The sequence below is a fragment of the Apteryx mantelli genome, chromosome 24, assembly GCF_036417845.1.
Source record: "Apteryx mantelli isolate bAptMan1 chromosome 24, bAptMan1.hap1, whole genome shotgun sequence".
Taxonomy (NCBI): domain Eukaryota; kingdom Metazoa; phylum Chordata; class Aves; order Apterygiformes; family Apterygidae; genus Apteryx; species Apteryx mantelli.
In genome coordinates, this window is record NC_090001.1 from 2,848,904 (window position 1) to 2,871,963 (window position 23,060).

Genomic DNA, 23,060 nt, shown 5'->3' on the forward strand with positions numbered 1-23,060 from the left:
CCACTGAAAAGAGTCTGGTCCCATCCTCTTGACACCCTCCCTTCAGATATTTACATACCTTCATAAGATTCCCTCTCAGTCTTCTCTTCTCCAAGCTAAAAGGCCCAGCTCTCTCAGCCTTTCTTCATAGGGCAGACGCTCCAGTCCTCTTATCATCTTTGTATCCCTCCAATGGACTTGCTCTAGTAGTGCCACATCCCCCTTGTACTGGGCAGCCCAGAACTGGACACAGTACTGCAGCTGTGGCCTCAGCAGGGCTGAGTAGAGGGGGAGGATCCCCTCCCTCAACCTGCTGGCAACACTCTTCCTGATGCACCCCAGGATATGGTTCTTAATGGCCTGCTGGCTTTCCTGAGCTCCTGTGCCCTTCAGAGCTCACTCCCATGGGATCCCCCAGCAGTCCTCAAAGAGGCCAAAGTGTGCTCCTCTGAAGTCCCGAGTCTGTACTCTGCTGCTGTCCTTCCTCTCTGCCTTCAGGATGTGGCACTACACTATTTCATGGTCCCTGCAGCCAGCGTTTCCACTGATGATCGCCTCCCTGATCAGTTCTTACTTGTTTGCGAGCACCAGATGCAGGAGAGCGTCGCCCTTCTTAGCCCATCTGGCAGCTGTGCTAAGAAGGTGTCCGTGACACCCTGCAGAAACCTCCTGGACTGCTTTCACCCTGCGCTTTGCCCTTCCACTGCATGCCAGGGGGATTAAAGTCCCTCCATAAGCAGCAGGCCCTGTGTGCCACAGACTTCCTCAGCTTGCTTAAAGGAGCCTGCGTCCACTTCCTCACCCTGATCGGGTGAACTGTAACTCCCATCGCAAGGTCACCCTTACTCCGATGCTCACTCACCTTTTCCCATCCAGCACCTTGTCCTTCCCTTGGAAGAGCTCCACAAATCCCAGGTGCCCCTTTACACAGAGGGCATCCCCCCCATCATCTATCTGCCCTAAGAATCACTCCTGAAGAGCTTGTAGCATGCCATCAGAGCACTCTGGTCTGGTGAAACGGATGTAATGGTGAAAGGAGGTTCCTGCTAAGAGAGCAAGGCCTACAGTGCGCAAGGCCAGGGAGAAACAGAGCTGGGCTGTGCAGGAATGTCAGGAGAGGGGTTTGCTGCCTGAGCTGCCTCTGCAGCACCTTGGTGCCTTTGATGGAGGTAAATCGATGTCCAGGAAGGAGAAGGTGCCCCTGAGAAAGTTCTTGGACCTGCACAGCCTGCCATGCAGCCATGCTGTGGACATCATTAGCACAGTCCCTGTTCATATCATGTGGGAGTGGGAAGAGGCTCAGGGAGAGGAGAGCTAGAAGGTGTTAAGCATGCAGGGACATGAGTAGAGCCCTTGGTGTGATGTGCAGCTCTCTGCTGCACACTTGGGTGTAGAGGGCATGGACTTCACCTGAAGACAGAAGTGGGATTCAGTTGTTTGGACACAGGCAGGTCCCAAGTGGTATCTGCTGGAGACATATGGTTGTGCTTGACACCCCAGGCATCACGGAATCTAGTGCCTGCACTGAATGACATGAAGTGCTTGCAGTGTAGGGATCTGCTTGTGCCTCAGCCTCCTACTGTGTGGAGCTCGGCAGTATTAGGCATCTCGTGTCATTTCAGATGGCCAAGGAGATTCTCCACCTGGCCACCACCTAATGCTCTAGAACGACGAGGGTCTCACGGTTGCTCCATCAGAGCCAGCAGACACTGGCATATGCCTTGGACCACCTCTCTCGCTTCAGATGTCACCACGTGTTTGTGTGTGGGCAGCTGGCTACTCCCCTCACACTCTGGTGATTATCATGGGAGCTTAGAGAGGGAGCTCGCATGCCGGCATCTTTCCTGTGCACGCTCCATGTTGTGAAAGGGGAATCCCTCCTCCTGTGTGTTTGTGGAGTGCACAGAAGGGCTCCGAATCCCACTCCATCCCAGGGGCTTCTAAACCAGCATGAGAAGCACAGATTGACGTGTCTGAATCAATACCCGAACCATGGATAACTGAAATCCCTTTTTGCCCCTTTCCTAGGTGTCCTGCCTAGTTAAGAGATGGGAATAGGGTCTTCCAGAGTGGGACATTTCCATGTGTCCTAGATGACCGTCGTCTGATGAGACAAATTGCAATGCTGGAATGGGACTCTCTCCACTCTTTAGAAAAGGCCCATAGGTGATTCTTTCAGTCTACTACAGTGAACGTGTCCAGGAGGAGGAAGCATTAGGGAGAGAGAAATTCACGCCTTCAGCTGGACCCCTGTTGCTGAGCAGAGGCAGGCTCCTGGGATGGAGAGAGCTCCTGGCAACGTGGCAGCCCTGCTGGGAGACAACTCTTTGCAGGAGCAGCTCCCCTGTCAAGAGCAGCAGGGCTCTGGGCACTGCCTGCTCTTGCTGACATCCATGAGAGAAGGCAGAGAGAAGTGAAAGGGAGTGTGGAGTGGGAGGCCAGAGGAGAGCTCCTTGTGGGAGGAATCTTCACAGCCCTTTGCACGGTAAGCCTCTGGCTGCAGGGCAATGCTACTGCTGTTGCTGGAGGGGTCTTCTAAACCCAGCCCATAACGGAGAGTTTTCTTGAGGATTGCTCTTCTGGCTTCTCCAGAGTGCAGGAGGGGATTCCCTGCCACAGCATGCCAGGGACAGGGTGTCCTGCTGCCTTCTGCCAGGGAGAGCTGCATGGGTGTGAAGCCAGGGTGTGCCAGAGGTCTAGCCAGGGCTGTCATTCAGAGCAGTGTTCCTGCACCCCAGGGTGCTGTGTGCCCTGGGCAGTGAGTCTGCTGCCTGCGATGGTCAGCACTCAGCCTGCCCAGCAAACTCCCCACAGCACTGCGGGGAGAAGTTCTGGGTGGGAGGAGAGAGCCCGTCAGGGCAGGCTGAGTGTGCTGTGGAGAGGGTGGTGCATGGGTCAGGGCTGCTCACAGCTCCAGCTCACCCTGAGGACATTTGTGGAGGGCACTTTTCAAAAGGAAAGTCAAGGCAGGGGCTACTGTGTGCTTTCCGTTCCCTAATGTGGGGAGAGGGAAAAGCAGGAAAGAGTTTTCTGCATGGGAAGGAACTGAGACTCTCAAACCTTCCCTCTCAGAGATCACTAGGTCTGTGAGAAAGCTCAGCAAACCCCTTCAACCCCTCCTCAGCCTACAGACAGCACCAGCATTCCCTTTATGGCCTTGTCAGGGTTTTTCTGACCTGCTCCTCAGGACCTTTCAGCACAGCAATGCCTCTGCCCAGCGCCCTGTCCCGGTAGGTTTCTGTCGGGCAGAACTGAGCGTGCAAAGGGTGGGATGGGGTCTGTGAGCACCGTCAGGGAAAAGACATTGGGATAGAGAAGGAGCTGCCAGCAGGGAGAGCTCCAGGCAGCGAGATGGGCAGGGAATGAGAGGGAACTGCAAAGAGAATCAGCATGGGAGGAGGGATTTGGGCAAGTCATGGTCAGTCCCTCTGATGCAGACACCTTCCTCTGAGCCAGTCCCCTGTGTCTCTGCTGATGAGCAGATGGCATATTGGTGTGAGGAGAGGGTCTATCGCATTGGAACGGAGACATCCCGAAAGGGTCGGGCACCCGCTTCCTTCACTTGAGAGATACCCTGCCTTGCTAGAATGGGAGCTGGTGTGGCTGCTTCAGATACAAACACCTCTGCTCAGGAGGGCAAGGCTGGGGGAGATGAATGCCTCACAAGGATCTTCCCTTTCCAAGACAACTGGCAGGAGAGCTTGTCACAGTCCAATCCTCCCTGACCAGGTTCTTTTAGCTATTCCACACATGGACGGTGTAATGTTGAATATCAACATTTACTTCTTAGAAGATATTGGACATTACACAGGATTTTTGATTTAGCAGAGTGACACAGCAATATGCTGAAATCACAATACAAGTGTGAGTTACACTTAGCACAATAGAGCAATTGCAGTATCAGTTCAGTCACAATACCAGTGTGATCCCCATTACTGGTCTCTATACTATGATTACCACCACAACGCTGGGCACCCCAGTCACCGGGAAGGAAGACATGCAATGAAACCAGCTCAATCCCATTGCTCTCTTCCAAGTTCTTTTGTTGGTTGTTCAGTTTGTATACTCCGTGTTGGGCTGAGCCACAAATATACTCCCCCCCATGCTGGTCTGGCTAACTCAGGGAGACATTCACACTCTTTTGATGGACTCAGGGGAAAACATTGACACCAGCTGATCCACTCAGTTGGGGTGTAGTCACTTGATCCACTCAACTGACATAGCTGTTTATCTAAAACCAAGGTTACCCTCCAGTCATGGTCCCCTTTGCGATGAGATAAGGTCAGCTTTCTGTGCAACAGCTGTGGTCAGTGACAGCTTACCTTCTCCCCTGAGGTTCATGGGCACATGCCCCTTGCCCACCTCCTCTGAGCCTTCTTCCATTGTAGGGGTTTATTGGTTGGTCCAAATGCTATATTCCTCTCTCCTTCTGGTAAACAGAGACTGTTCCCACTGGGTCACTGGACTGAGTGTCCTTAGCTCAGCTCATGGAGCCCAAACCCCTCCTATCCCCACCAAAGAACTGGAAATGTTTGTCACCTTCCTCCATTTACACCCCCCAGCAGAGCAGCACTGACTCCTCTGGAAATCGTTAGCAGAGGCCCCTGCTCTGCATGGCACACTCAGCCAGCACAAACCGGAGACTGAGCCGGGGAGCTGAACGAAGGTAAAGGAGAGAGGAAAAGTGGGAGGTTCTGTGAGAAAGGCAAAGGGTTTGTCTCGCAGAAGACTGCTCTAATCTGTCCCTGTCTTTTCCTCCTTGCACATGCCCCCATGCCCAGGGTCAGCAAATGTCCAACAGCAGCTCCTTCAATGAGTTCCTCCTCCTGGCATTTGCAGATAAACGGCAGCTGCAGCTCTTGCACTTCTGGCTCTTCCTGGGCATCTACCTGGCTGCCCTCCTGGGCAACGGCCTCATCATCACAGCCGTAGCCTGCGACCACCGCCTCCACACCCCCATGTACTTCTTCCTCTTCAACCTCTCCCTCCTCGACCTTGGCACCATCTCTGCCACTGTCCCCAAATCCATGACTAATTCCCTGAGGAGCACCAGGGCCATTTCCTACTGGGGATGTACTGCACAGGTCTTTTTCCTCTTTTTCTTACTTTCAGCAGAGTATTTTGTTCTCACTGTCATGGCCTATGACCGCTGCATGGCCATCTGCAAACCCCTGCACTATGGGACCATCATGAGCAGCAGAGCTTGTGTCAAGATGGCAGCAGCTGCCTGGAGCACTGGTTTTCTCTATGCTCTCCTGCACACTGCTAACATATTTTCCATACCACTCTGCCAAGGCAATGTCCTGGAGCAGTTCTTCTGTGAAATCCCCCAGATCCTCAAGCTCTCCTGCTCAGACACCTACCTCAGGGAACTTGGGCTTAGGGTGATTAGTATTTTTTTACTCTTTGGTTGTTTTGTTTTCATTGTGCTGTCCTATGTGCAGATCTTCACAGTTGTGCTGAGGATCCCCTCCGAGCAGGGCTGGCACAAAGCCTTCTCCATGTGCCTCCCTCACCTGACCGTGGTCTCCCTGTTTATCAGCACTGCAGTTTTTGCCGCCCTGAAGCCCCCCTCCCTCTCCTCCCCAGGTCTGGATCTGGTGGTGTCTGTTCTCTATGAGGTGGTGCCTCCAACAGTGAACCCCCTCATCTACAGCATGAGGAACAAGGAGCTCAAGGACACACTGAAGAAACTGGTTCAACTGGTCCTACTTCAGCAGCAATAAGCTGCCCATCTCTCCTCACAAGGGATTTCCAGTTTACCTGGGCAACTCTTGTGCTTTGAGCATTCTGTCTGTGATAATTCTGTTTGTAAATGCTTGAATTCATCCCACTTCTCCAGCAGCACAAAGCCCATCTGACTGGCCAGAAGCCTTCTGTAAATCTGCATAGCACTGTGTCTGGGCTGGCCTCCCAGGTAGCATGTCTGTAATAAAAGGGGATTTCCTGAGGACAGTGCCTAAAGGTTGGGCTCTTCTTCCCAAGCTGGAGCCAAGAATGTGCTCAGGGAGTTGCACCCGAAAAGGCCCTGTGCTGTGCTTGGGTTTTCCATGGGCTAAGGGGCATGAGCTCATAGGGTGATGTGTTTGGGCAGGAGGGCTGGAGTCAGCTGTAACTTGTGGGTGCCCAGTGTCCCTGGAGCAGGTGAGTGGTCAAGTGGTGTCTCCTGGGGACTGTCTGCCATATTACAGGGCTAGTGAGAGATGTCCATCCTTCTGGAAGGGAATATGGAGCCAACCCAAGAGCACAGGGGATCTCCTGGGACAGCATGTGCCTGGGATGGGCAGTGAGTGGAGACTCACAAAACCAAGTGGAGTCCCCCAAAGGTAAAGGGCTAAACGGAAGAATGCACTGAATGAGAGCTCAGAAATCTCAGGAGAAGCAGTGGGGACCCAGCAGGCACAGGGAAGGGAGCCTCAAGAGTGGTTTGTGTCATCTAAAAGGAAAAAAAGCCCACATTCATTCTGCCAAATGACACATGTGAACACTCCTGAGCCATTTGAAATGCCCTGTGTTTGCTTCCAGCATCGTCCACAGCCACAGAGCCTGGGAGGGGGTGGTCAGGCTCAATGGTGCTGGTCCAGCTGGGTCTGCCCTGACCAGCACAGGCAGTGCGGAGTCACCCTGTGGCCCCACAGCCCGCTCGCTCTGCAGAGCAGCACTGCCAGCCTGTTGCCCTTTGGGGAGCACAGGGGAGGAATGCAGGAACAACCGGCCAGCCCAGCACGGACACACTCACCTGGGAAAAGGCTCTCTGGGATCAGGGACATCCAGGGGGGAGTAGGGGTGCATGTGTGTGCAGGGGAGGAACACAAAGAGAAACCCTTTCTTGTGTGCACCAGCTCAGGCCAGGCGTCTCTGTCGCTGGGGCAGCAGGATCTGCCTGAGCAGCCCCAGGACCAGGACTCTGGTGCTGTCCTGGACAGGGGCTGGGGCTGTGGTGCAAGTGCCCAGAGTTCTGCAGCCGCCTGTGGCGGGCACTGCTGCAGGGCCACCCTCAGCCTGGGCTGCTCTGCTGGGTGGTCTGGGGAGAGGGCAGGGGAGGTGGGGAGAGGTGGGGAGGGGCTGTGATGGGCTGGAAAGGGCCTGGGAGAGGCAAAACGCCAGCAGGCAGCTCCTGTGTGTGAACAGCAGTGTGGCAGCACCCACCAGTGTGCTTGCAGGCAAATGCACGTCTCCTGGGAGAGGCACCAGGACATGGAGGGTGCAGAAGAGAAGAGCCCAGGGTGTTCCCTGTGTTGCATGGACACACTGGGGTAGTTGCCCCATGGCCATCGTCCTGGACCAGCCCCTCACATGGCCCCTTTCCACTGCTGGCTGCTCACCCCAGCTGTGGGGTTGTGCATGGCCAGCTCCGTCCTCCTGCAGGTCTCCATATCCCGATGGAGGGGAAAAGGCCAGCCTTGCATGGTCACTCTTCTGCACCAGACCCCAGCAGATCTGGGAGCACGGCTGTCTGCTAACACCCGTGGGGGGCCCAGCCCGGACTGGGCAGGGACGGGTGCTTGGATCCCCCAGACTCTGGGGGATCATTTCATGGTCATTGAATAATACTCCAGCCCTTTCCATGTGCAAGGTCTCTGGTTCCAGCTCCGGCTGAGTTCTGGCTTTCCTCACTCCATCCCTGTGTGCACGGACAAGGTCTCAATGCTTCCCCTGGGCAGCCCATCACCCTTCCACCCTCTGTGCCCTCCATCTTGGCACCTTGAGTGCTGGTGCTGCTGCCAGGGCAGAGGTGCCAGATCACCCAGAGGAGCTCCTCAGGAAAAAACTGTGCCCAGCCCTGGCCTCATACTGAGCCCCAATGAGGCAGAGGGGAGCTGCCCTCTCCCAAGTCACCCTGGTGGTGCACTGCACAGGTGATGCCTTTGTGGGCAGTCAGGCTCTAGGTTCAGGCTGGATGCCAGCTCGAGGGCAGGAGTGCCGGGATTTTCATGGGCTTCCAGTGGTGAAAGCAAGTGGGCACATGCAAGTGCAAAGGCTGAGGGTGGAAAAGGCAGTGTGGGGCTGGTGAAGGTCCTCCCTCTGCTCCCCTTGGGGAGGAGAGTCCCCAGGCAATGCTGAGCTCGACTTTGGCCAGTGGGAGCGGAGCACAGGGCAGGGTGGAAGAGGCAGATGGAGCCTCTCGGGATGCATGAGGGAGTTTTCTTACCCCTCTTACCCCCCTTTCTTACCTTCTTACCCCTGATGCTGGCCCAGCCAGGCTCACTCTGCCCTGCCCGAGGAGCTCTCATCCCTGTGCCAGCCATGCTGGAGCAGAGTCTGAGGAGCTGGAGGTGCCTCAGGCCAAGCTGTGCCAGCCATGGGGAGCTGACTCTGATCATGGTGTAGGCCAAGTCCCTCCTCACATGTCCCATCGTGCTGGGAGGGCAGCACAGGAACGGGGGAGCAGACTGTTCCTGTCCAGGGGCCGTGCGGGACCTTTTGCAAGGGAGGCGAAGGTGACAGCCAGTGCGCTGCAGCAGCACTGGCTGTGCCCCCTCCATGAGGCCCCTGCTGCTTCCCTGCCCACCCCTGCCCCTGCCTGGCCTGCTGCCCCCTTGCTCACAGCCCCCGGCCCCTCTCCTGGCAGTGTCGGGACCAGCTCTGCAGGCAGCAGCTCCCTGGCCACCGACTCTCCCCACCTCTCCCCACATCAGGGATCCAGCCCCAGCCAGGCAGCAGGATGCTAGCTCAGAGGCAGAGGAGGACGAGGGAGAGTGGGGCTGGACAAGGGCTCTGCCTCTCACCCGTCAGGATCACAGCATGCGGGAAAGACAGAGCCTGTCTCTGTACCCAGTGTCTTCCCATTCATGGAGTCACAGAGGATTTTCAGTGGGAAGGGACCTCTGGAGGTCTCCAGTCCAACCTCCTGCACAAAGCGGGGCTGCTTGGAGCCCTACAGTCTTGTCTGGAGATCGCTGGACTGTGCCTGACCCCGGTTACCATCCCCAAACCTCCTCTGCTCCTCTTGTCTGGGCACTGCGGGATGGCACATCTTGTCAGTGGGGCACTGATACAGCCACCTCTGTTCAAGATGGTGACCCGGAGTATCGATTTGTAGAAGACTTTAGAGCTATTAATCAATATGTAATTGCTCCTCACCCAGTCGTTCCCGACCCTTCAACTGTATTGTTGCAAATACCCCACTGGGCAGTGTGTTTCACTGTGACTGACCAAACTGCAGCCTTTTTCAGTATACCGATAGCTGAAGATAGTCCAGAACTCTTTGCTTTTACCTGGAAAGGACAGCAGTTAACTTGGACTCGACTGCCACAGGGATTTCCTGGGTCTCCAACTATATTTTCATGAATAAATAAAAACGATTTGGAAGACATGGAGCTTCCAAAAGAATCAGTGCTAATACAACATGCAGATGATTTATTGTTAGCCAGTAGAAATTATGAAACGTGTTTGAGGGACACTGTTTCCTTATGTACTGCCTTAGCAGAAAAAGGGCACTGCACATCCCTATCCAAGCTCCAGCTGTGTCAACAGGAAGTAACTATTTAGGTTTTATTTTGAAAAAAGGACACAGACTAATTGATCCAGATCGAGTAACAGCAATTCTCGAGTTACCATGCCCAGTAAGTAAGAGACAGTTCAGGGGATTTTTAGGGGCTGTGGGATTCTGCAGACCATGGATTCCTGGACTAGGAGAAATTATTAACCCCCTAGTCCAGGCAAGAACCAGAGAAGAGGTGGAACCACTGGTCTGGGGTTCAGAACGAGAAAAAGCTTTTGTGTGTGTGAAAAAGCCCTTGACTTTGGCTCCAGCATGAGGGTTACCAGATTATAGAAAAGACCTTCAACTGTTTGCCCATGAACGACCAGGAGTAGCAAGCGGAGTGCTCACTCAAAGGTTCGGCCCTCATCGCAGACCGGTAGCCTGTTATTCAACCCAGTTAGATCCGGTAGCTAAAGGTACTCCGGGGTGTATTAGAGCAATAGCTGCAACTGCAGACATTATCAAAAAGGCGCGGCCCGTAATTTGGGGCCATCCGATGACTGTGTACGTACCTCATGCAGTAGAGTTATTGCTAGAGCAATGTGCTACCCAGGCACTGTCACCACAGAGAGCCCACCAATATGAACTTATGATTCTACCTGCAGATAATGTAACCCTAGAAAGGTGCAATGTTTTAAATCCAGCAACACTATTGCCTCTACCTGAAAATGGAGAATGACACCACTCCTGTGAACAGGTGATTATCAGCTCCAGTAAACCCTGAGAGGACCTTAAAGATGCACCCCTCGAAAATCTGGATCGAGTCCTCTTCGCTCATGGTTCATCTTACTACCTGAATGGAAAACGACGTTCAGGCTATGCTGTTACCAGCCTCTTTGAAGTACTTGAAGGTGGCCCTTTGCCCCCAGCCATTAGTGCTCAAGGGACAGAACTAATAGCTCTTGCACAAGCCATGAAGTTGGGAGAAAACCTGTGGATCAATGTGTATAGTGACTCTAAATATGCTTTTGGGGTATGTCATGCCAGAGGAATGCTGTGGAAGGAGAGAGGATTCTTTACATTGGGTGGGAAGATGATTGCTAATGGACAAGAAGTGCAAGGGTTGTTCAAGGCAATTGAACTCCCTAAAAAATTGCTGTTATATATTGCCTGGCCCATACAAGAGAAGTGTCTGATGTGGCACAAGGGAATAATCTAGCAGACGGAGCAGCCAAAGCAGCCACCCGATAACCCTTTTCTATATCTAACACAGAACTCACACAAGAATGGCCAAACATATTAAGCGCAGCAAAAATTATGAAGACATACCAAAGAAGGAAAAAGAAGACTGGAGAAAATGGGAAGCAACTGAAAGCGATGAAGGAATTTGGACCATAGGTAATAAACACATCCTTCCAGAGAGGTATGTACTCCTCACAGCTAGGTGGTACCATGATTGTGGACACGGAGGACCGTCAGCTATGGCCTCACAAATCTTATAAAACCAGGCAGTTCCAGGAGTTTATGCTGTTGCAAAATGCATAACCACCACCTGCTTGAGGTGCCAGAAGTGTAATGCTACTCGACCAAGAACTGAGCAAGGAAGTTGCCCGTGGGCATATTTCCCTTTCCAACGGCTACAAATCGATTCTGCTGATCTCTCACCTGCTGAAGGCTACAAACACCTTCTTGTGACTATCGACCAGCTAAGTGGTTGGGTAAAAGTCTTTCCTACTCGCAAGGCAGATACAGCCACAGTAATTAAGGCTCTATTAAGGGAAATAGTTCCTCGATATGGAGTACTGAAAACTGTAAATTTGGAGAGGGGTTCTCATTTTTCAGCTGGAATCTTAGAAAAACTATATCAAATGATAGGAATCCATGGAGAATTACATACACCCTACCACCCTGAGTCCTCGGGGCAGGAAGAAAGGATGAATAGAACCATTAAGGCTAAATTAGCATGAGTATGTACACAAACCAATCTGAAACTGGTTTTCCTTACAGGAAAATCTCACAAGCTCCCTGCTGTTTTCACAGGGGCAATTTCTAAAGCACACACACCCTGGCAAGAAGAGATTACTAACACCACTGCTCACACCAGCACTAGATTCATTTAGCAGCCTCAAAAGTCTACTTGGACTCCCTAGTTGACCGGGAGGAAGCTGCAAGCTTCTGCTTCGCAAGAAGTGGAGAGTCAAACTCCATCTCCCTGTTCCCCCCCAAACATCATCTGCATTTGAAATGTAGCAGTACTAACGCATGATGACAGAGTGGAATAAAGTTTATGCCAGACAATGTGGAACATCAACTTCTGCTTGATTAATCAGTTCCATTTCTGTACTGCTGTAGAGCTCTGCAGGGGTCAATCCCTCCTCTGAGCACACGCAACAAACCCAGAAGTGACCTCACCACCAACATCCAAGCCATGTGTCTTCTCCTCACCTATCAGCTGCTCAGAGAGAGGTGACCTCACAGGTGCATACCCCCACCACATGCCTGCTGCTGGCCTATGGGCTTCAGAGACACAAGTTCCCTCCAAATAACTTCCCCAGCCATGAACTACTGCTGGCCTAGCAGGTACTCTCACAAAAGTGATCTCAAGATCACAGATCCCAGCCATAGACATGCTGCTGCCCTATCAACCACTCAGGTAGAAATGACCTCACAATCACCTCTCCAGCCATATGGCTCCTGCTATCCAATCAGGTCAGCAGTCAGAAGGGACCTCACAAGCAACAGCTGAGCCTTCTTCCTCCACCTGCACTATCAGGTACTCAGGCAGAAGTGACCTCATCAGCAACAGCTGAGCCATGTGCCTCCTGCTGGCCTATCAGCTACTTGCCAAGAACTGATTTGACACTGGTGATTTTCTGGCATAGCTCTCACAGACAGTGGTGACCTCACTACCCACACCCTGACCATGGGGCTGTTGCCTCCTGCAGCTCCCCCTGCTCTTCCCCAAGGCTGAGCCAGCTCCTGAACGGCCTCCCTGATTCACCTTGTGGCTTCACAATGAAGCTTCAGAGTGAGCAAAACACCCCTCAGGTACCAGTTATGACCCCAAAACAACATTACCTTTTCCCTAGGTAGTTGCTACACGTAGCCCCTAAAACTTAGGAATTGCGAAAAGGCCTGCAAGTAATTCTTGGCAACATTTTCTAACAGGAGGGTTGCATGGGAGCAGCGATCATGAAACTGAAGACAGCAGGGCCTCAAGTCCCAGGCAGAGGGAGAAGCCTTCCCACAACTCAGAAGTCAAGTTTCTTCCCCAATGCTGAACAAAACCAGAAAATCCTCCACACATCTAAGCATTCTCCTGTTTTATGCCCTGACAATTGGAGACACGCGGAAGGACTCAGGCCAGGGCATCTCGACTGGTGACACCAGCAGAGCCACAATTCAGCAACTCTTCATCCTGACCTAGGAGCATGGAAATAACAACGGCAAGTGCGAGGACTGGCTGTTCATCAACTTTCAAGGCCCTTGACAAGCAAAACAGCTCACACTTACAGAGCTGCTCTGGAAACACCCTTCACCCTGCTGCCAGGCTCACAGGTCTCAGGGAGAAGCAAGAGGCCTGCAGCAAAAACAACGGCTAAGGCACGGCATGACATGCGGGGACAGCCACTCTCAGAGACACTCGGAAGTGCAGTTTTCACAACAAAAGACACCATTGGGAAGGGCACCTCGTGAGGACACCAGCAGCCTGCTCACACTCTGCCCAGCAGCTCCCAAACGCGGCTCAGAGCAGCACCTGGGGCTGCGCTGACAGCAGCAGCTCAGGGAAACGCTTTAACATGGATCCCAGACCCACCACAGGGCCAAAGGTTCCCGCACACAAACCCCACCGAGCCACCCCAGCCCAGCTGCTCGGGGCAGGCTGCCACGTCTGGCTGCAGGGCAGCTCCCCGCTCTGGCCCACGTCGCTCTGTCCCCTGCTCATGGCCCCACCAGCCCCTGCTGCAGCTCCTGCAACAAAGCAGCCCCGTCACCAGCACCGCTGCCCCTGCCCCAGCAGGAGGGCACCCACCGGCAGTTGAACACGCCTGCAGCCCCCACCAAACCCACTCGCACCCACTCTGTCTCCTGCCCGCTTCTCGCCTGTTTTGCTCCCACTCCTCCTTCACTTTCCTCCTTGGTGTCTTTTTCCCTTCCCATGTTGGATAGTAATTGGCTGTCAGAGACATCAGTGAAATCGATGCCCACCCTCCTCCTCCTTCCAGCCAATAGGAGGTCTGCACTGGGGCGGTGCCATGGCGACGTTAAGTCCTCCTGTCCTGGTGGCCCGCTCTGCCCCCTCCCCACAGTCAGGCACCATGTTGTGGGCAACAGTGTGGGGCCAGGGCACGGCGGGGCCTGGGGGCAACATGGCACTGTGTGGCCAGGCAATGCAGGGCCCCATTGCGCAGCCGCTTCCCCGCCAGGGCTGGGTTCTGCAGCAGGGTCCCCATGGGTCTGCTGGCTGCCCTGTACCCTGGAGGCCGTGGGGGTGCAGGGGGGCAGTGCTGGGGCCTGTGCTGGTGGCACCAGCCTCTGGGACACAGGCCCCTTTCCTCTCAGAGCCACACCCCAAAGGGGGACTCACTCCCAGGGAAACCTGGCCATGGATTGCCCACCCCATCCCTCCACCCAGAAGGTCATGGAACTGGCCCCACAGCCTTGTGGCTCAGGGCAGCCCCAGCGCCAGGACCCAGGAGTCCTGGCTGCCACATTGTCTACTGGAGGCAGAGGGGACTCTCAGACAGGACTCTTGTGGCAGCCCTCATCCCTCTCCAGCCACCACAACAGCCCAGGATCCACAGCAGTTTTTGCAGTTAATGGTCTCTGTGCGACACCTTGGGAAGGAGCTCCCAAAGCCCTGACGCTCAGTGGAGAGGCGCAGGAGCGGTGGGAAGAAGGAACTGTGGTGTGGGCTGATGATGTCCATCCAGCAGTCCTCCATCTTGCTTCTCCCCGTACCCTCGGCTTGCCTCTCCAGCCACGGAGGAAGGATGCTCTTCCCGTTTCATCACCCCAAACCCTTCTCCAATGTGCTCCTGCTCCTCTGCTTGCTGGTGAGGGGCCACAATGTGGCCCCGCTACATCCTCTCCTCTTTCCTTGCCATAGAGCCACTACGAAGGGCAGCTGTGGGTATCGCATGAGCCATGCCCAGAAGCACCTGGGCCTCACAGGGAGGTGAGGGCCCCCACCCATGGCACTGAGAAGACCTGCCTGTGATGCAGCACATCCCACTGTGACCTCAGCTCGTGTCATGTGGGGGCTCAGTAGGTCAGTGTCATGGAGATGGCAGAGCCGGGAGAGAGCAGAGAGATTTCCCCTCATGTCCTGGAAAGCAGTCACTTCCCTCCACCCCAGGTATTTTCCAAAAGTTTCTGATAACTCCTTGAGGAACATCTTCAGATGTTGCCAAAGGCAGTGAAATACCTAAAATGGGGAACTAGAGAAGTCACTTCTGTGCCCCTGCACTGACAGGTAACTGCACTAGGCAGATCCATGCAGGAATCTGGGGTTTGTGGGTTGGTCTGAGGCTTGGCATTTTTACAGGACCAGGCTCAAAGTCCTGTGGGTTGGAACAGCACAAAGCGTGGCCACACGTTGGGATGCTTTGGTGAGCCTCAAGACTGGTTTCTCCTGTGGGTCCCTCTTTTTGTAGAAGCAGGATGTAGGAGAACATGAGAGAGGAGAGAGCCTTCCTCCTTTGGGCACCAAAGCAGGCTCTTTGCTTGTGAAAGTCCTCAGCAGGGTTTCTCAGTGTGCGGTGCTTAAGATAAACAAATTGTGCTAAAAAAGAGCAAATGTGCTGTGATGGTGTGCTCTGTTCCCCCCCACCACTGACATGCTCTCTCCCCCTCAACCTGACCTCCCTGTAAACAGCATGTATGCAGGGGCTAATTGAGCATGCACCAACCAAGGCCTGTCTAGCATGCAAATATGACTGTGAGTCAATCATCTCCCCCCGACCCCCATAACCAGGGGGCAGCCCATAGCCCGTTGAGCTCTCCTGCAAGGCAGCGGGCTGCACTGCAGAACCTCCTCTTGAGCAGGGATGCCTCTCAAGGTTCCTCCTCGAGGTTGAGAGATTCCTTACCCGCGACAGATCCTCAGTAAGTGATTAATAGTGTGCTGAAACACTGCAAAACTTCACGAAACTTTGCTGAGTTATATCTCTGATTAACTGTGCACATAATCCTTTAGACATCAACCGTTGACCAAGTCTGAGACGAGGATTGTATCCAGCCGCACCTAGGCTCCTCTCTGAGGGAGTTTGGAAAGCAAGGGGGTCCTTTTTGAACCTCGTGACTCAACGGGAGGGTCTCCGTTGCATGTGTTTCCGACCCTGTCCTTCATGCAATAAATAACTGAGTGAACCTTGCCAATCGAACCTCATTAAATCATTCTTATTTACATTTGGAATTTGTTAACTCGCTATCTTACCACAATAAACATAGTGCTGCTTCCCTCTTGCGAGTGAAGTGCCTCACTCCTTTGTGACATCTTGATGTCCCCTGCAAGTGTCTATCCTAGAGGAGCTTTGCCTTCCCGAACAGCAAACCTACTTTGCTTGACAATAATACACTGTTTAGTCCAGCTGTTGTGCTGAGATGTCTACTGGTTTTACTGAGTATTGGTATGGACCATCTTTGTGCTTGGTGGGTGCTGTTCACAGAATCACAGAATCACAGAATCAGAGGATGGTTGAGGTTGGAAGGGACCTCTGGTGATCATCTAGTCCAGCCCCCCTGCTCAAGTAGGGTCATCTAGAACACCTTGCACAGGATCGCGTCCAGGCGGCTGTTGAATATCTCCAGAGAAGGAGACTCCACCACCTCTCTGGGCAACCTGTTCCAGTGCTCTGTCACCCTCACAGTGAAGAAGTTTTCCCTCATGTTCAGATTGAACTTCCTGTGTTTCAGTTTGTGCCCGTTACTTCTCGTCCTGTTGCTGGGCACCACTGAAAAGAGTCTGGCCCCATCCTCTTGACAAAGCCCCTTAAGATATTTGCATGCGTTGATAAGATGCCCTCTCAGTCTTCTCATCTCCAGGCTAAAGAGGCCCAGCTCTCTTATCCTTTCTTCATAGGGGAGATGCTCCAGTCCCCTAATCATCCCCCCACTGGACTTGCTCCAGTAGTGCCACATCCCTCTTGTACTGGGCAGCCCAGAACTGGACACAGTACTGCAGCTGTGGCCTCAGCAGGGCTGAGGAGAGGGGGAGAATCACCTCCCTCGACCTGCTGGCAACACTCTTCCTGATGCACCCCAGGATATGGTTCTTAATGGCCTGCTGGCTTTCCTGAGCTCCTGTGCCCTTCAGAGCTCACTCCCATGGGATCCCCCAGCAGTCCTCAAAGAGGCCAAAGTCTGCTCCTCTGAAGTCCCGAGTCTGTACTCTGCTGCTGTCCTTCCTCTCTGCCTTCAGGATGTGGCACTACACTATTTCATGGTCCCTGCAGCCAGCGTTTCCACTGATGATCGCCTCCCTGATCAGTTCTTACTTGTTTGCGAGCACCAGATGCAGGAGAGCGTCGCCCTTCTTAGCCCATCTGGCAGCTGTGCTAAGAAGGTGTCCGTGACACCCTGCAGAAACCTCCTGGACTGCTTTCACCCTGCGCTTTGCCCTTCCACTGCATGCCAGGGGGATTAAAGTCCCTCCATAAGCAGCAGGCCCTGTGTGCCACAGACTTCCTCAGCTTGCTTAAAGGAGCCTGCGTCCACTTCCTCGCCCTGATCAGGTGAACTGTAACTCCCATCGCAAGGTCACCCTTACTCCGATGCTCACTCACCTTTTCCCATCCAGCACCTTGTCCTTCCCTTGGAAGAGCTCCACAAACCCAGGTGCCTCTTCACAGAGAGGGCATACCCCCAACATCTATCTGCCCTAAGAGTCACTGCTGAAGAGCTTGTAGCATGCCATCAGAGCACTGCAGTCTGGTGAAACACATGTAGTGGTGAAAGGAGGTTCCCGCTAAGAGAGCAAGGCCTACAGTGTGCAAGGCCAGGGAGAAAAAGAGCTGTGCTGTGCAGGAATGTCAGGAGAGGGCTTTGCTGCCTGAGTTGCCTCTGCAGCACCGTGGGGCCTTTGATGGAGGTAAATCGATGTCCAAGAAGGAGAAGGTGCCCCTGAGAAAGTTCTTGGGCCTGCACAGCCTGCCATGCAGCCATGCTGTGGACATCATTAGCACAGTCCCTGTTAATATCATGTGGGAGTGGGGAGAGGTTCAGGGAGAGGAGAGCTAGAAGGTGTTAAGCGTGCAGGGACGTGAGTAGAGCCCTTGGTGTGATGTGCAGCTCTATGCTGCACACTTGGATGTAGAGGGCATGGACTTCACCTAAAGACAGAAGTGGGATTCAGTTGTTTGGACACAGGCAGGTCCCACGTGGTATGTGCTGGAGACATATGGTTGTGCCTGACACCCCAGGCATCACGGAATCTAGTGCCTGCACTGAATGACATGAACTGCTTGCAGTGTAGGGATCTGCTTGTGCCTCAGCCTCCTACTGTGTGGAGCTCTGGCAGTATTAGGCATCTCGTGTCGTTTCAGATGGCCAAGGAGATTCTGCACCTGGCCACCACCTAATGCTCTAGAAGGATGCGGGGAAGGATGTGTGGGCAGCTGGGTACTCCCCTGCCTCTCCAGTGATTATCATGGGAGCTTAGAGAGGGAACTTGCATGCCAGCATCTTTGTTGTGCACACTCCAGGTTGTGAAAGGGGAATCGCACCTCCTGTGTGTTTGTGGAGTGCCCAGAAGGGCTCTGAATCCCACTGCATCCCAGGGGCTTCTAAACCAGCATGAGAAGCACAGATTGACGTGTCTGAATCAATACCTGAGCCATGGATAACTGAAATCCCTTCTTGCCCCTTTCCTAGGTGTCCTGCCTAGTTAAGAGATGGGAATAGGGTCTTCCAGAGTGGGACATTTCCATGTGTCCTAGATGACCATCGTCTGATGAGACCAATTGCAATACTGGAATGGGTCTCTCTGCACTCTTTAGAAAAGGCCCATAGGTGATTCTTTCAGTCTACTTCAGTGACCGTGTCCCAGGAGGAGGAAGCACAAAGGAGAGAGAAATTCACGCCTTCAGCTGGACCACTGTTGCTGAGCAGAGGCAGGCTCCTGTAACAGAGAGAGCTCCTGGCAACGTGGCAGCACTGCTGGGAGACAACTCTTTGCAGGAGCAGCTCCCCTGTCAAGAGCAGCAGGGCTCTGGGCGCTGCCTGCACTTGCTGACATCCATGAGAGAAGGCAGAGAGAAGTGAAAGGGAGTGTGGAGTGTGAGGCCAGAGGAGAGCTCCTTGTGGGAGGAATCTTCGCAGCCCTTTGCACGGTAAGCCTGTGGCTGCAGGGCAATGCTACTGCTGTTCCTGAAGGGTCTTCTAAACCCAGCCCATAACAGAGAGTTTTTGTAAGGACTGCTCACCTGACACACCATGCCAGGGACAGGGTGTCCTGCTGCCTTCTGCCAGGGAGAGCTGCATGGGTGTGAAGCCAGGGTGTGCCAGAGGTCTAGCCAGGGCTGTCATTCAGAGCAGTGTTCCTGCACCCCAGGGTGCTGTGTGCCCCGGGCAGGGACTCTGCTGCCTGCGAGGGTCAGCACTCAGCCTGCCCAGCAAACTCCCCACAGCGCTGCGGGGAGAAGCTCTGGGTGGGAGGAGAGAGCCCGTCAGGGCAGGTTGAGTGTGCTGTGGAGAGGGTGGTGCGTGGGTCAGGGTTGCTCACAGCTCCAGCTCACCCTGAGGACATTTGTGGAGGGCACTTTTCAAAAGGAAGGTCAAGGCAGGGGCTACTTGAAAGGGAAGGAGCTTTCCTTCTAGGCTGTGTGCTTTGAGTTCCCTAATGTGGGGAGAGGGAAAAGCAGGAAAGAGTTTTGTGCTTTGGGAAGGAACTGAGACTCTCAACCCTTCCCTCTCAGAGATCACTAGGTCTGTGAGAAAGCTCAGCAAACCCCTTCAACCCCTCCTCAGCCTACAGACAGCACCAGCATCACCTTTATGGCCTTGTCAGGGATTTTCTGACCTGCTCCTCAGGACCTTTGAGCACAGCAATGCCTCTGCCCAGCGCCCTGTCCCGGTAGGTTTCTGTCGGGCAGAACTGCGCGTGCAGAGGGTGGGATGGGGTCTGTGAGCACCGACAGGGAAAAGGCATTGGGATAGAGAAGGAGCTGCCAGCAAGGCGAGCTCCAGGCAGTGAGATGGGCAGGGAATGAGAGGGAACTGCAAAGAGAATCAGCATGGGAGGAAGGATTTGGGCAAGTCATGGTCAGCCCCTCTCATGCAGACACCTTCCTCTGAGCCAGTCCCCTGTGTCTCTTCTGATGAGCAGATGGTAAATTGGTGTGAGGAGAGGGTCTATCACATTGGAATGGAGACATCCAGAAAGGGTCAGGCACCCGCTGCCTTCACGTGACAGTTTCCCTGCCTTGCTAGAGTGGGAGCTGGTGTGGCTGCTTCAGGTACAAGCACCTCTGTTCAGGAGGGCAAGGCTGGGGGAGATGAATCCCGCCCAAGGATCTTCCCTTTCCAAGACAGCTGGCAGGAGAGCTTGTCAGAGTCCAATCCTCTCTGACCAGGTTCTTCTAGCTATTCCACACATGGACAGTGTAATGTTTAATATCAACATTAACCTCTTTGAAGATGTTAGACTTTACACAGGATTTTTGATTTAGCAGAGTGACACAGCAATAGACTGAAATCACAATACAAGTGTGAGTTACACTTAGCAAAATAGAGCAATTGCAGTATCAGTTCAATCACAATACCAGTGTGATCCCCATTACTGGTCTCTATACTATGATCATCAGCACACATCTGGGCATCCCTAGTCGCCTGGAAGGAAGACATGGGATGAAACCAGCTCAGTCACATTGCTCTCTTACAGGTTCTTTTGTTAGTCGTTCAGTTTTTATACTCCCTGCTGGGCTGAGCCATGAATACACTCCCCCCCCATGCTGGTCTGGCTAACTGAGGGAGACATTCACACTCTTTTGATGAACTCAGGGGAAAACATTGACACCAGCTGATCCACTCAGTTGGGCTGCAGTCACTTGATCCACTCAACTGACATAGCTGTTTATCTAAAACCAAGGTTACCCTCCAGTCATGGTCCCCTTTGCATTGAGATAAAGTCAGCTTTCTGTGCAACAGCTGTGGTCAGTGGCACCCTACCTTATCCCCTGAGCTTCATGGGCACATGCCCCTTGCCCATCTCCCCTGAGCCTTCTTCCATTGTAGGGGTTTATTGGTTGGTCCAAGTCCTATATTCCTCTCTCCTTCTGGTAAACAGAGACTATTCCCACTGGGTCACTGGACTGAGTGTCCTTAGCTCAGCTCATGGAGCCCAGCCCCCTCCTGTCCCCACCAAAGAACTGGAAATGTTTGTCACCTTCCTCCATTTACACCCCCCAGCAGAGCAGCACTGACTCCTCTGGAAATCGTTAGCAGAAGCCCCTGCTCTGCATGGCACACTCAGGCAGCACAAAGCGGAGCTCGAGCCAGGGAGCTGAGCGAAGGTAAAGGAGAGAGGCAAAGTGGGAGGTTCTGTGAGGAAGGCAAAGGGTTTGTCTCGCAGACGACTGCTCTAATTTGTCCCTGTCTTTTCCTCCTTGGACAGGCCCCCATGCCCAGCATCAGCAAATGTCCAACAGCAGCTCCTTCAATGAGTTCCTCCTCCTGGCATTTGCAGATACGCGGCAGCTGCAGCTCTTGCACTTCTGGCTCTTCCTGGGCATCTACCTGGCTGCCCTCCTGGGCAATGGCCTCATCATCACAGCCGTAGCCTGCGACCACCGCCTCCACACCCCCATGTACTTCTTCCTCCTCAACCTCTCCCTCCTCGACCTTGGCACCATCTCCACCACTGTCCCCAAATCCATGGCCAATTCCCTGAGCAACACCAGGGCCATTTCCTACTGGGAATGTGCTGCACAGGTTTTTCATTTTACCTTTCTCTTAGCAACTGAGTATTCTGTTCTCACTGTCATGGCCTATGACCGCTACGTGGCCATCTGCAAACCCCTGCACTATGGGACCATCATGAGCAGCAGAGCTTGTGTCAAAATGGCAGCAACTGCCTGGGCCAGTGGTTTTCTCAATACTCTCCTGCACACTGCTAACACATTTTCCATACCACTGTGCCAAGGCAATGTTGTGGAGCAGTTCTTCTGTGAAATCCCCCAGATCCTCAAGCTCTCCTGCTCAGATGCCTACCCCTGGGAATTTGGGCTTCTTGTCGTTAGTGCCTGTTTATCCTTTGGGTGTTTCATTTTCATTGTGCTGTCCTATGTGCAGATCTTCACAGTTGTGCTGAGGATCCCCTCTGAGCAGGGCCGGCACAAAGCCTTCTCCATGTGCCTCCCTCACCTGGCCGTGGTCTCCCTGTTTATCAGCACTGGCTTTTTTGCCTGCCTGAAGCCCCCCTCCATCTCCTCCCCACTTCTGGATCTGGTGGTGTCTGTTCTCTATGCAGTGCTGCCTCCAACAGTGAACCCCCTCATCTACAGCATGAGGAACAAGGAGCTCAAGGACGCCCTGAAGAAACTGGTTCAACTGCTACTACTTCAGCAGCAATAAGCTGCCCCTCTCTCCTCACAAGGGATTTCCAATTTACCTGGGCAACTCTTGTGCTTTGGGCATTCTATCTGTGATAATTCTGTTTGTAAATGCTGGAATTCATTCCTCTTCTCCAGCAGCACAAACCCTGTCTGTTTGCCCTGTCTGTCTGACCTGGAAGCCTTCCGTAAATCTGTGTAGCACTGTGTCCAGGCAGGCCTCCCTGCCATCATGTCTGCAATAAAAGGGGATTTCCTGCGGACAGTGCCTGAAGGTTGGGCTCTTCTTCCAAGCTGGAGCCAAGAATGTGCTCAGGGAGTTGCACCTGAAAAGGCCCTTTGCTGTGCTTGGGTTTTCCATGGGCGAAGGGGCATGAGCTCACAGGGTGATGTGTTTGGGCAGGAGGGCTGGAGTCAGCTGTAACTTGTGGGTGCCCAGTGTCCCTGGAGCAGGTGAGTGGTCAAGTGGTGTCTCCTGGGGACTGTCTGCCATATTACAGGGCTGGTGAGAGATGTCCATGCTTCTGGAAGGGAATATGGAGCCACCCCGAGAGCACAGGGGATCTCCTGCGACAGCATGTGCCTGGGATGGGCCGTGAGTGGAGACTCCCAAAACCAAGTGGAGACCCCAAAGGTAAAGGGCCAAACCGAAGAATGCACTGAATGAGAGCTCAGAAATCTCAGGCGAAGCAGTGGGGACCCAGCAGGCACAGGGAAGGGAGTGTCCCTCGCCACCCTCAGCCTGGGCTGCTCTGCTGGGTGGTCTGGGGAGAGGGCAGGGGAGGTGGGGAGAGCTGGGGAGGGGCTGCGATGGGCTGGAAAGGGCCTGGGAGAGGCAAAACGCCAGCAGGCAGCTCCTGTGTGTGAACAGCAGTGTGGGAGCACCCACCAGTGTGCTTGCAGGCAAATGGAGGTCTCCTGGGAAAGGCACCAGGACATGGAGGGTGCAGAAGAGAAGAGCCCAGGGTGTTCCCTGTGTTGCATGGACACACTGGGGAAGCTGCCCCACGGCCATCGTCCTGGACCAGCCCCTCACATGGCCCCTTTCCACTGCTGGCTGCTCACCTCAGCTGCGGGGTGGTGCATGGCCAGCTCCATCCTCC

The 23,060-nt window shown here is 53.8% G+C and overlaps 1 protein-coding gene across 1 annotated transcript; it reads left to right on the forward strand.

The window, feature by feature from the left end:
* Positions 1-21,061: 21,061 nt before the first annotated feature.
* On the forward strand, positions 21,062-21,943 carry LOC136994144 (olfactory receptor 14J1-like; the record flags this gene model as incomplete). The annotated part of the gene is made up of 1 exon (XM_067310389.1): positions 21,062-21,943. A coding segment is annotated over one exon (882 nt), but the record flags the coding sequence as incomplete, so codon positions are not given.
* Positions 21,944-23,060: the final 1,117 nt, after the last annotated feature.